General features: G+C 32.9%; 1 protein-coding gene across 1 annotated transcript in view; it reads left to right on the top strand.

Annotated features, from left to right (window-relative positions):
* LOC145663152 (uncharacterized) overlaps window positions 1-12,736 on the top strand; it is a 65,230-nt gene extending 52,494 nt beyond the window's left edge. The window contains exon 3 of the mRNA XM_081729475.1: window positions 8,452-12,736. Within this exon, the coding sequence (XP_081585601.1) occupies window positions 8,452-8,841 (390 nt within the window). The 3' untranslated portion in view covers window positions 8,842-12,736. The remainder of the gene's footprint in view (window positions 1-8,451) is intronic.
* Window positions 12,737-13,449: the final 713 nt, after the last annotated feature.

The raw sequence follows: 13,449 nt of genomic DNA, 5'->3' as shown, positions 1-13,449 counted from the left end.
CCGACAAGTCTTAAGGAGGTCTCCCTACAACGAATGAAGCTACAGGGGAAAAGTAATAAACAAAATTCGAAAATTCTCGAATTTTTGACGGGTGAAATTTGAGAAGGAAATTCGACACACAGAAGAAAAAGAAACTAAAATGATAAACTATGAATATATTTGGCAGAAAAAAATATATATACCGATATCTTAATTAGCGACCATACAGGAGCGGATTAAAAAAGTGACACACCCGTATGTGCCACTTTGGCCACTGGGTCTGAAAGGGTTACGAGTGTACATTTAATTACATTTTTTTGACTACTAACTTGTGTTGTTGTAGTAATTATAGTCTCAACTAATAATAATATCGTTGTTGTAAACAATCACAATCTCTCCTTTTTACATCTTAGTTCCAATACTAATGCTCAGAAATGCAGGGTGTTTCAAAATGAATATCGGAGAATGAAGTCTTCGTAGTACTTATTACATTTTACGCATAATTATAAACAATACATCAAATAAAAGAACACCTCAAACAGTTTTTGCTTCAAGTGTTCGATGTGAGCTTCATTCGTCACATGGTACACATTGAGTCAATAGGTGAGAAAGGCCCATAAACTTTCCGCCATATGGCACAAAACATTCAATTTACACAGACGGTTGCACTGTAAATACAGATTCAGTCTTTGCAAAATTAAAACACACAAAGCTTTCTGGTCTCTAGTCTCCATCTTTGCTACTTGCTCTTTGTAACGGCAGGCAGAGGAAACAATGCATGGCATGCGTGTGTACAAAACTGTTTGAGTTGCTCTTTCATTTGATAATACTTATAATTCTAAGTTAATTGTAATAGATACTACTTAGTTTCAAATCCTAATATTCATTTTGAAGAACACTGCATTACTTCAAATTATATCATCCTATATTCATGTCTTGTATGTACACTCATGTCCAAAATTATTGTCGCATGTCTATAAATATGTTGTTGTACGAATATAATTTGATAACGAATCCGCCTGGTATTTCTTATAATGTTAGTATGTGTATAATCGGCAAAGACATGTATGTGGAAAATTTCATGTCAAAACAGCAGTAAATAAGAACAATAAAACGAAAATAAAACTTTCTTGTCCATTTAGCAACATTTTCTTTTACTCTTTCTCATTTTCGTATTTATAATTCTTTTCCTTTGAAATTTACCACAAATATACATTTTCCGATTATACACACAGCATCAGTATTAAAAGTACCCTGCAAAATCATTATCATATTATATTCTTACAAGAAGACAGTTATAGATATACGACAATCATTTTGGACATGAGTGTACATATCATCAGGACTGGCCCTAGGCAATTTGTCGCCCTTTGCCGCCTCCCTCTTTCTCCAGAAAGAACAAATCTTAAAAGTCACGATTTTAAGTATGCTACTCCAGCATGAACAACGAAGAGGAGGGGAAACTACATTCGCACTCAGAAAGGCTTAAATACTTACTACAAATACAATATTGTTGTGTCTGTTTTTTTCTTTAAATATTAGTCTATTATGTTAGTGAAAGATAAAGCAAATAAATCTGAAAGATGGTAATCGTTTTTATAGAATTCAATATCGAGTTTCAATCTCAACATATCAGTTTGCAATTATAGTGCAACTAGATTTTTTACCTTTATTTCTTGATTTTCCTTCTATATCTGTTATTTTATTTAAATAGTGTTTCCACCTTCAATGATAACGATCTTATTTGCGACAAAGACAAGAGAAGCTTTCATATCAGAACTCTGATAACTAACCGAAGGGGACAGGCAATCGAGAATTGAGTTCTTGTATTTGACAACAATCAAGCAATTTATTCTGGGATTTATTTTACCTTTTGCTTTAGCACTGACCATGTGACTTAAACTAATGCGACCTAAACATAATTTATGAATGTAATATTCAAATAGAAGGTCAGCTTAGTAAATTTAGCTACCATGATTATGAAGTCTGTTTCCAACAAGAAATATTTATTTTAAATAAAATACTTATGAAAGATATTGCAGCCCCGTGCAAATGCACGTGTTGCACATATGGTAGAGCCAGCAATGCATATCATATATTTAGTCGACAAATTATTTATATACGATATTCAGAAAAATATTAGTAGGCAAATTAGTATTAGCTTTTACCTTTAGACAAGTTATTTGCATTTTATACTGTTCGTGATATTATTTTCGTACTTATTAAAGGCCTACTTTCACGAAAAAAAGAAATGCTCATGACATGAAATTTTCACTTTTATTTCTTCGTTGATATTGGTGAAACAGTACAGAAACCCGGATTATTAGTAGGTACACTACTTATATAAATTGTAAAATATTTGTACCGTATCAGTATCTAGTGTTTAATTTATGTTGCATTTTATGGTAATTACACCTACATAAAAATACTTCAGACTTAAATGACGTAAGATACATTACAAATGCCTGTTTGAAAAAAAACGAAATTTAGAAAAAAAACGAGAGCCAATGTTTTTTTTCTAAAAAAAAACGTACATTTCTGAAAAAATACGAACGTTTTTTTTTTCTATTTACAACACTGCATGTCATGTTTTGTTATCAAACATCCCCTTGTATTTAGTTTAAGCTGAGTTTTTCAGCTGACAACCCTCGATATGTACAGTAATAAATAATCGAAGTTTGGGATAAGCGACTTAACAGTAGACAGTCTTGATAAATATTTCAGCCTCTTATTATCTTCTCTTTCAAACTTACTCTATTCGCTGGTGTGATACCTCAAATAATACCTCTTTATCTTAACTTTCCTATAACAACTCAAGTTTTCTGGTATATTAATTATTTAACGCTATTTTCGTTTGAAGTAAAGAAGGGGTGAATGAAGTTGATGTGGTTATGTACAGTGGCGAAGCGTAATCCCACAAGTAGGGTAGGCCCGACAAACTAATAACACAAATAACATTTAATGTATCATAAAATTTTAAAATTACACTCACTAGGGAAGTACATGAACTGGTACGTGGGGATCTGCATGTGTTATATATATATATATATATATATATATATATATATATATATATATATATATATATATATATATATATATATATATATATATATATATATATATATATATATATATATCATTCGAAAGGTTACACCGAGTATATCTCACTTGTGAAATATCTCGCTTGAATGGAGCCTCTAGGGGGAGTGGCGACCAATTGAAGATCCACTCCCTACTACGGAGAGTGGACATTTGTCATACTTATTGCTCACAAGTTTACACGACATATTGTTAAACCGGAAAGACAGTTATGGAAGCATAACGATGGTACTGACACGCACTTTCACTGTCATTCTTCGGGTCTTCAGATGGTATCTGCAAATAATAGCAACATATTCTACAGACGCCATTCAAGCGAGATGTTACTAATGTAAAGTGTAGTCGATGCAGCTTTTCAGCGACAAGTAACACATGCCGATCCGTGCGTATCTGTTTGGGCGCAGGATAGAAAGTTGGTAGTAAAATAATTATTGTCTATGATTGCAATCTTTTCGTATCATAAACCTTTTATGTGTGCTACAAAACCTGCCCTGCATTCTGTGCCTCAATTTTGGCATGATTGTATAGTAAAACACGTTCCCTGTTTATCATAAAACATCACCTGCCTCTACTTGCCCCCTTATGTACTATAGGTACTTTTCTACTACATGTGTAAGAATAACATATGCCCGTTATGCACATTTCTTTTCTCATTTTTCGTCCGCCATCCGTCATACTCCATTTTGTCATATGAAGGGTAAGGGGAAAAAACAAGGAATGTCACAAAACTGCATTTTCGAGATAACGGCGTTTTAATATTGAAAACCGCGTACAAAGAATAGGATTATGAAATCTTTTGCCAATTTTTAGATGAACATTTCTACATCTACGAATGCATGGCATAGATAGTCAAATACTGCCAAGAGTCACCAACAGATAGGACAAAGCACCCGAAAAAGCACATACATGGACATTCCTTGTTTTTCCCCGTACCCTTAATATTGAATTCGTATTCAGCGACCACGAAAAGCTCTACCTACTGGCTTTCAGATCCATAGCAGTGTTTTGCATTTTGTCCGCCATTTTGAATTGTACACTTTTGGTATCCGATTCATACATAGCGACGTCGAATACCTCTATATACCTAATTTCAGGTCCATAGCATGTTTCTTTGTTATTTGTGTCCGCCATGTTGGATCCGCCATGTTGATTTGTAAACATTTGATGTCAGATTCGCATTCAGCTACATTTTAAACTTATACACACACACCACATTTTAAAACAACTCCATCATAGCTTCTTATTTCGTCCACGTTTTCTGGTGTTTCAGAGCCTGCTTTGTTCTAATCTTCAATAAAAATTACCAAATCTATTAATTTTAAAGAAGTTTCTTAGCCGTATTTCTAACTTTGTTTAGAGTTAAATTTATGTGCATGTATACATAGTAGTTTTGTTGTTGTTGTTGTTGTTTAATAAGAAAGAACGAATATATAAGGAAAAGTAGACGGAAGTAGTATATTATTATTATTATTATTATTATTACTTTTATTATTATTATTATTATTATTTAACAAATATTAACATGAGGAAAAGACGCAATATGTATTAATGGGATATTCTCATTTAGCTCCATTACAAGTATTTTGAAGTGCAGTTCATACTTTCTTCTGTATGGGATTTGCAGGGGGAATGGGGGGAATTTCTTCTTCAGTTGCTGTTTTCATTTCCTGCATACTTGAAAATTGAAGGAGAGAAAAAGAATGTACTTTCTTACAGTTAGCTGTCAAATTTCTTGGATTTGTGTTTGTAACTTGCTTCTCTAACTTTAAATTGAGTACAATATTGCATTTAATTAATGCATCACGTGATAGTGACTTCACTAGAAATGTTAATGCTCAGAAGCAACTTTATTTGTATCAGCGCAAGATATTTAATAGTGTATTCTCCGGGCTTAAGCACTCACCTAAATTTTATTGTTTTATACATACTACAGAATTTTCACATTTCCAGGAATGTTAGCAAAGCCCCTCCTGAAACAAGATCATAAATACACTGATTCAATGAAATTGAAAACTCAAGTAAAATTACACACAACTGTAATTATTTTATCCTGTACGGTAGCCTTTGTAAATTTATAATAAGTTTAATGTATCAGACTTATATTCTATATGCTATTGTGGACCAGGCCCCATGTAGGAAAAAAATGACTACTCTGAATAACTCCAGAGAGTACATACATAAATGAAACAAGTTATCTCTAACAGAAATACACAATTCTACACAGAAACTTCTTACTTTGTGTTAAGGAAATCATTTTATAACATATTAGCATTGAAAAATGTCTTCAACGTTAAAAGTAAACTCCCAGAGGCCAGCCTTAGCATCTTCCCAACAATACGTGTAATTTCAAGCGAAAATAAGCTTCACTCCTTGAGCAGCGTAGCCCCTAAACCTATCTAGCGGGCTGGTGAGGCTCACACGGGAGGGACTCCAAGTGTTTCCAACCTACTATTTTGTTACCGAGAAAAACGAAACGTTGAAGTATTGACTTTATTTTATAAGAAACCAAAGATAAAGAAAATATACGGTAGAAAACAGGGTAGGCCCGGCCTCAGAGCCTCATAGTACGCTTCGCCACTGGTTATCTGTATTTTATTGCGGTGGTTTCCAATCTTTTTTCTTTAGCGGGCCCCTGTCACATTCCATAAGGGACTGGCAAGCTGCGCGGGTCTGGTCAAGTCCACAGAAGTAGATGTAGTATAACATAATAATTGCAGTTCAATACTCTTTTTTAAATGTTATTCATTAAATTCAAATCAAAATTTTAAATGTATCCGTAACTGTTAAAAAGTAACACGAATTCTCAATTAATGTTAATTTTGTTATATCATTTACGTAAGAAGTGTAACTTAAACAATAAGCATAATAGAACATTTTCAAATTGCCGTTGTGTTAAAATTATAAATTATCTTTCCACACACACGCAAAAATGTCATTTTCACTTTTAGTGAGAACACTGTAACTGCATTTTCTTCACAAGCATGTCAATAATTGAGTTAAAATTGGATGATGCTACTCGCAGATATTTTAAGATATGTTTCAGTCAGTCAATTCTTGTTATGAAGTTATGATGATTTCACATTCTTCATTTTGGAAAAGAGTTGCTCACATACATGAGTGGTACTGCATAGCAGGCCCGAAACCAGCCACAGAGGTTTGGGGGGACCATGAATATGTTAGGGGGGCAAGTCATTAAAAATTCTGTTACACATATCTAAATTGTGTTTTTTTTTTATTGAAGTCTGGAGGGGCCACGGAATGTTTAGGGGGGAACAACCAGGCCCGCTAGATCCCCTCTGGTTGCGGGCCTGCTACATAGTGATGTAATAAACAGGCCGTGATTTTATAAAACAAGGACTTCTTTTTCTTTCATGTATTTAGAGTAAAATGCTATCAGGTTCACACTACTAAATTTTCCTTTGAGTTCACTATTACACCCCAATTCAATTAGTTCAATTTGCATGCTGCCTGGGGTTATCTTTAACATCTATGAGAAAGGGCACAATAATATTTGAAATCTGCTTGTATATGACGGGAGTTCTAGAAATCTTGTGGCGAATTCAGACCTTAAAAGCCTGACTTCTGGGGGGGGGCGGTGGGTTGAGATTGAGATTGAGTGGACCAGTGAGGTGTTCAGCTTCATTCCGATGTTCCTCACACCATTAGTCCACCTATGTGAATAACATTAGCGGTTTGTGGTAGGAATAGCTGGGACCGGTTTTTGGCTCTAAATGGATCCGGATGTAGAAGATCCGGTTCCGGAACCGGTTTTTCGTATTCAAATCTGGAACCGGTTCCTCGTGGAACCGGAACTTTGTGGCCATCCCTAGTTTCTGGTCTACAGAAGTAGCGGTTAAAACATCAAAAGTATGTGCGTACATGCGAGTGTTTAGTCTTATCCAAGTTATATTCAGGAAAATCCTTTCGAGCTCTATCTTTATATTTATTCATTTAAGCACATACGCTAATCTTGATTTAATATATAAGGTATTTCCTCTTCTTTCAAACCAAATGAACAATCACAGTCAATGTATATTTATATGTTGTTTATACTATATACAGTATATAATATACATAAAATATACATGCGTGTTTGCTTCTACGACATAACAGTTACTAGACATACCATGTTTTTTCTCGGGCTACATCACTACTCATTCTAACAACATGCAGCGATTTTGTATGTATCCCATGCCATAGTAGTAGTGAATATGTCAATTCATAATCCAATTTTGACCTTGAAAGTACCACAGTAATTACCGGTAAAATGTAAGTACTTAGCGTCTTTAGAGTGTAACTACTTTCAAGGTCATAAATGGACTAAGACTGGACGTACTTATTATTAACGTGAGTTGTGTTAAAGAAATCTGTTTATTTCTCCCGACGGATATCAACTCTAGTTCTTTTGTTTCTCGAATCAGTTGAATGTGTCGCTGATGCTCGTTGCTTCAAGTTTAAAACATTAACATTAGTACCATGGAAGGAGTGTATCTTATTGGCGATAGTGTTTTCCATCTATTAACAAGAGACTAAGCAAAAAAACGTGTTTATTTTTCAACAACCAACTACCGAATTATGCTATAAGAACTGTTATTTATAATTGAGTCGAATAAGTCAGTAAGTGCTGATGTCCATTAAAATGTCGCAGTAGTAATCTAGTTAACTGCAGTTTGATTTTTTTTTATTTGAAAATTTTTAGTTCGAAAATTTTAATTTGGAATAAATTTTGATTCTGAAAATTTTACTTTCAAATTTCCACTTGGATTTTTTGCAATAACTAAAAATTAGTCACGACTGACAGTTTAATCGAATACTTAAAAACAGTTTCTTTTCGTAATAGAATAGCTGAAAACCGGATAAAGTTTAACGATTAACCGTAAGACGAAACTTTGATTATATTTGTGCTCAAACTCTTTCCTTAAATGTTAAGAATTTGTTACCGTTCAGAACCAACTTGACCAAATGTGAACTTCAGGTGTTTCTGCAGTAAATGATTTATTTAGTCGTTTCAGAATGTGCAATTGAAATATATAAATTTTCTAACACAGATCCACGGTTGAAAACCACTGTCTTAGAGTATACATTGTTTCATTTACTTGTATAAACTGTCACTATGCTTAAGATTCTGTGCTACATTTCTAGATTATACGGAAACCATTAATATTATATAGTACTTCTGTATCTCTTAGAATATCTAGCAAACCAATTATTCGATATGATGTGTGTATTATTCAGGCATGTGATTAATATTTTTCCAGTATGGGTTCGATTTGGAATCATTCTTTTGCAATTATTCCAAATTTTAGAATAGAATTCAGCCTATCTCTCAATATCACGTTCCTAATATTTATGTTGTTTTTCCTTTTAAAGAAATTCGACGGAGACTACAAAAAAAGGCCATTCCGAGAGGTCAACTTGCTTCAATATATATATGATGAGGTGAGATTTAGTTTGGTAACGGGTGATTTTCGTGAAGGAAAGAAGCTGATGTTACAGGAAACGCTACAGTTTATTGCTAGAAAGTATCCTGAGGTGAAAAGACATGGTGAACTGTACTCTCCACGAAGTAAACTACAAGAAAAATTAGGTAAAATTAAGACCCCGATAGAAGGAAGTAATTCAGGGAAGTATGACAATAAACAGGTGCCAAAAGTTGAACGTAGTCGTTCAATGGGACATGGTAGCGAGAAAAATTATGGAAACACACGAAGAACTTCAGGGCCACCACACGGAGAAGGTAGCTGGCGAAGAAGAGTGTAATAAAGTGTATATAGACATATGTTGATTTAAGTCAAAATTTTTAATAAAAACAAAACATTTACGTATAGAACCTAAGTAAATTACAAACAATATTTGAGCTTTAAACAAACATTACATACGCATATTTTAACTCTAAGCAAGCATCAAATGTTAATAATTGAATTCTAAACAAACACCGAAGATAAAGGCCCTCTCCTAGTAAGATAGTGAAATCGGCCCTTGATCCAAATTGGGTCGCTATTGACCCAAAAGGTTACCCTTGACCTAAAATCATCCAAAAAAAATTGACCCCCTACCCCTCCCCTTACGCAATTATCGTATCATATATGCTCAAAATTGAATGGTTTTTAATTTTGGTGGAGGTTGTCGAAAAAGTTTGAAAGTTTCACAGATTGTAGATACTATCTAGATGTAAACGTGCAATTTTTTTCAAAACCATCAATGCGTATTTTCTTTGGTTTTTTTGCGTGTTGAAAATTTCAAAAAAAATGTAGAAAAAAATTTGGGGGAGATGTCCCTGATTTTTTGGTTAAAAAATTTGTTATACCCTTAGGTACAACATATATTTTTTTCGGGCCCTGCAAGTGATGGCAACATTGTCAAAAAGAAATAAAACTGAAAACAAACGTGTTTTTCGCACAGTTTTTCCACCATTTTTGGGCACTGAAGGTGAGGGCTCCTTCAAACATTCCTTTGCCAAAGTTCATAATTTTCCTTTCTCTTGCGTCCCGTCCGCTTCTGTCGTTTTTATGCTGCTTCGATTGTGTCCATTTCGGAACAGAAACACCAAATATATATCTCCGTAACAGGGCTTCCACTTCAACCGACTCCTGCACAACAAAGCTATACACAGCTCGCGGTAGAAAGCACCACTGTGTGCGGCCAGTGAAGCAAGCACTGATAAATACGACGAGCCGACGCGAGGTAAGTGTAACGTTGTTGTGTAGGAGTCGGTTGAAGTGGAAGCACTGTTACGGAGATGTATTTAGTGTTTCTATTTCGAAATGGGCACAATCGAAGCAACAGGAAAACGATAGAAGCGGAAGGGATGCAAGAAAAAGGAAAATTTTGAACTTCGGCAAAGGAATGTTTGAAGGGGCCTTCACATTGAGGGCCCTAAAATGGTGGAAAAACTGTGCGAAAAACACGTTTGTTTTCAGTTTTTTCTTTTTGACAATGTTGCCATCACTTTCAGACCCCGAAAAAAATATATGTTGTACCTAAGGGTATAACAATTTTTTTAACCAAAAAAATCAGAGACGTGTCCTCCCCAAAATTTTTTCTACATTTTTTTTTTGAAATTTTCAACAGGCAAAACAATAAAGAAAATAGGCATCGATGGTTTTGAAAAAAAAATGCACATTTACATCTAGATAGTATCTACAATCTGTGAAACTTTCAAAATTTTTCGACCACCCCTACCAAAATTAAAAACTATTCAATTTTGAGCATGTATGATACGATAATTCCGTAAGGGGAAGGGACTGGGGGTCAAAATTTGTTTTTAAGTAGTTTTAGGTCAAGGGTAGCCTTTAAAGTCAATAGCGACGCAATTTGGATCAAGGGCCGATTTCACTATCTTACTAAGAGAGACCCTTTTAATTGTGAATAACTACATAGCCACACACACACACACACACACACACACACACACACACACACACACACACACACAATAAAAGTTCTGTACACGGACCCCAGGTTATGGATTCTTTGTATTTTATTACACGGAATCCAAATTTCGAAACTCCCAAGACGATCGACCGTGTCAATTTTGTTTTATGGGCAAAAAACTTCAGCGAATTTTGGTACGTAAGACAGCCCATAAAACAAATTTGACAAAGTTGATCGTCTTGCAGTTTCGAAATTTTTATTCCGTGTATCAAAATACATAAAATCCATACCCTGAGGACCGGTATACAGAACTTTCTTTGTGTGTGTTTGTGTGTGTGTGTTTGGTTGTGCTATCAAACAACAAAATTTTATTCATAAACAAAAGCCAATCATCAAAGTCTTATTCTTAACGAATACCAAACAATAAATTTAAATCATTAACTTTTAAATTCTGAACAAATATAAAGCAATAAAGCTTTAATTCTAGTCAAAAATTAATCATTACAGTTTCATGCTAAACAAATATATTTAAAAAAATAGCTCAATGTGCTTTTAATTTTAAACAAATGAAAGGTTTAGTTCTAAATATCAAACGATAAAGCTTTAATCCTAAGTAAATGCTAATAAAGCTTTAATTGTAAGTAAATATCAAACAATAAAGCTTTAATCGTAAGTAAATGTTAAAGATTTTATTGTAAGTAAATATTAAACAATAATTCTTTAATTCTAAGTAAATGTTAATCATTAAAGATTTGATTGTAAGCAAATATCAAACAATAAAGCTTTAATCCTAAGCAAATATTAACCATTAAAGATTTGATTGTAAATAAATATGAAACAATAAAGCTTTAATCCCAAGTAAATGTTAATCATTAAAGATTTAATTGTAAATAAATATGAAACAATAAAGCTCTAATCCTTAGTAAATGTTCATCATTAAAGATTTGATTGTAAATAAATATGAAACAATAAAGCTTTAATCCTAAGTAAATGTTAATCATTAAAGATTTAATTGTAAATAAATATGAAACAATAAAGCTTAAATCCTTAGTAAATGTTAATCATTAAAGATTTAATTGTAAATAAATATGAAATAATAAAGCTCTAATCCTTAGTAAATGTTAATCATTAAAGATTTGATTGTAAATAAATATGAAACAATAAAGCTTTAATTCTAAGTAAATGTTAATCATTAAAGATTTAATTGTAAATAAATATGAAACAATAAAGCTCTAATCCTTAAGAAATGTTAATCATTAAAGATTTGATTGTAAATAAATATGAAACAATAAAGCTTTAATCCTAAGTAAATGTTAATCATTAAAGATTTAATTGTAAATAAATATGAAACAGTGAAATTTTAATGCTAAGCAAACGCCAGTAATTAAAATTTTAATTGTATATAAATAGCAAACAGTAAAGTTAGGAGTAAACTTTAATAATTATAAAGTTTTAATAATTTCATTTTAGTTGTACACTAGAAAAGATACAATTTGTCATATATTTGGAGCTTAGGCCCAAATCACTTACCTGTCATTATCAAACAGAAAGGCTTTAATCCTAAACAAATCGTACTCATTAAAATGATAATTGTAAACAAACATAAGTGAAGTTTTAATGCTAAGCAAACATCAATAAGCCAAGTTTTAATTGGAAGCATAGTGCAAAGAGTTAAGTTGTAATCATAACCAAACATAATTTAAGCTTTAGTTCTAAACAAATATCAAACTATGTTTTTATTTCTAATCAAACATAAGATAATAAAGTTTGTATTCTAAATAGAACAGAATAAATAAGAACAATTAACTTGTCTTTATGTTGTACAAGTCCGAAACGAATGTATTTTCCGACCACTAGATGTTAATTTATCAATAAATTTATAAATTCTGAATAAATGGATGAATTAGAATAGCAATATTGGTGTATAAAGAATGTAATTTTTTGTACACTACCGATACTTACTTAATTATGAGATGGTTAATTAGATTAGTGTTGTATTTGTATAATTCATCAAATAACTTAACATTTTAGTAATTTTTTTTATTTTCAAATAAATGGAATAATGTGTTTAAGTATACATGTTCTCAATACTCTATGTTTACAGCCAACTTACTATTAGTCTATAATGGGAAACACTCAAAATCAATATTATAGTAAGTTGACCTACTCACTAAATTTTGTATGGTTACAAATATTGTATATTTTGGTTTTGTCTTATATTACGTCATATCCTCTACATGTTTGTCGAATAAGTAAATAAATGTCTAACTTTCTTTGTCAATATTGTACTCTTTTAATCAAATATGGACCTATTTTAATTGTTTAGAATGTCTACATACTGTAATGTAATTCTCAAAACTTATATTTATATATATTATAATTTTTGTTATTGAAAATAAAAAGAAACAGGCTAAGTTTCTATAAGCAAGTAAATTCACTTTGAAGGAAGTGAAATCAGAAAAATGGAATTGACTATGTCAAAAATACAAACATAAACAAGGAACTCATACAGGTGAAAGGTCAAAAACATAAATATATATATAAAGTGGCCAACAAATAAACAAAGGGTCTGAACCAGGGCTGGATTAACCCATCTGGAGGCCCGACCAGCGGTTATGGGCAGACGTCGTCATCAAGCTTTCAGAAACAGATTGCCAAGTTAGTCAATAGGACAAGGTATGGATGGTAACCAAGAGAATAAGGAGGGCGGCTTCCGGGGAAGCCAGCAGAGTGAGGCAGAGAGAGACGGCAGGGATTACTAGGAACCACTCGGAAAACCTGGGCTAGGTCATACCTAAGACATTGCGAACTCCGTGTAGATAATACGACCTTGAGGAGCTCAGGAAGAATAGCGACAAAGTCCGAAGAACGAACCAAAAATGTGAGTTTTTAAAGGGCTCGAAAGGTCATGCGGTAGGCACCAACTTACAGGTTGTGCGAATAGGTGTAACGCTTGCAGACATTGCACTAGGACCGTTAGGTCAAAGGTTGGAC

Source organism: Thermobia domestica, chromosome 10 (assembly GCF_964235325.1).
Source record: "Thermobia domestica chromosome 10, izTheDome1.hap1.1, whole genome shotgun sequence".
Classification (NCBI taxonomy): domain Eukaryota; kingdom Metazoa; phylum Arthropoda; class Insecta; order Zygentoma; family Lepismatidae; genus Thermobia; species Thermobia domestica.
This window is presented reverse-complemented; position numbering and strand designations above follow the sequence as displayed.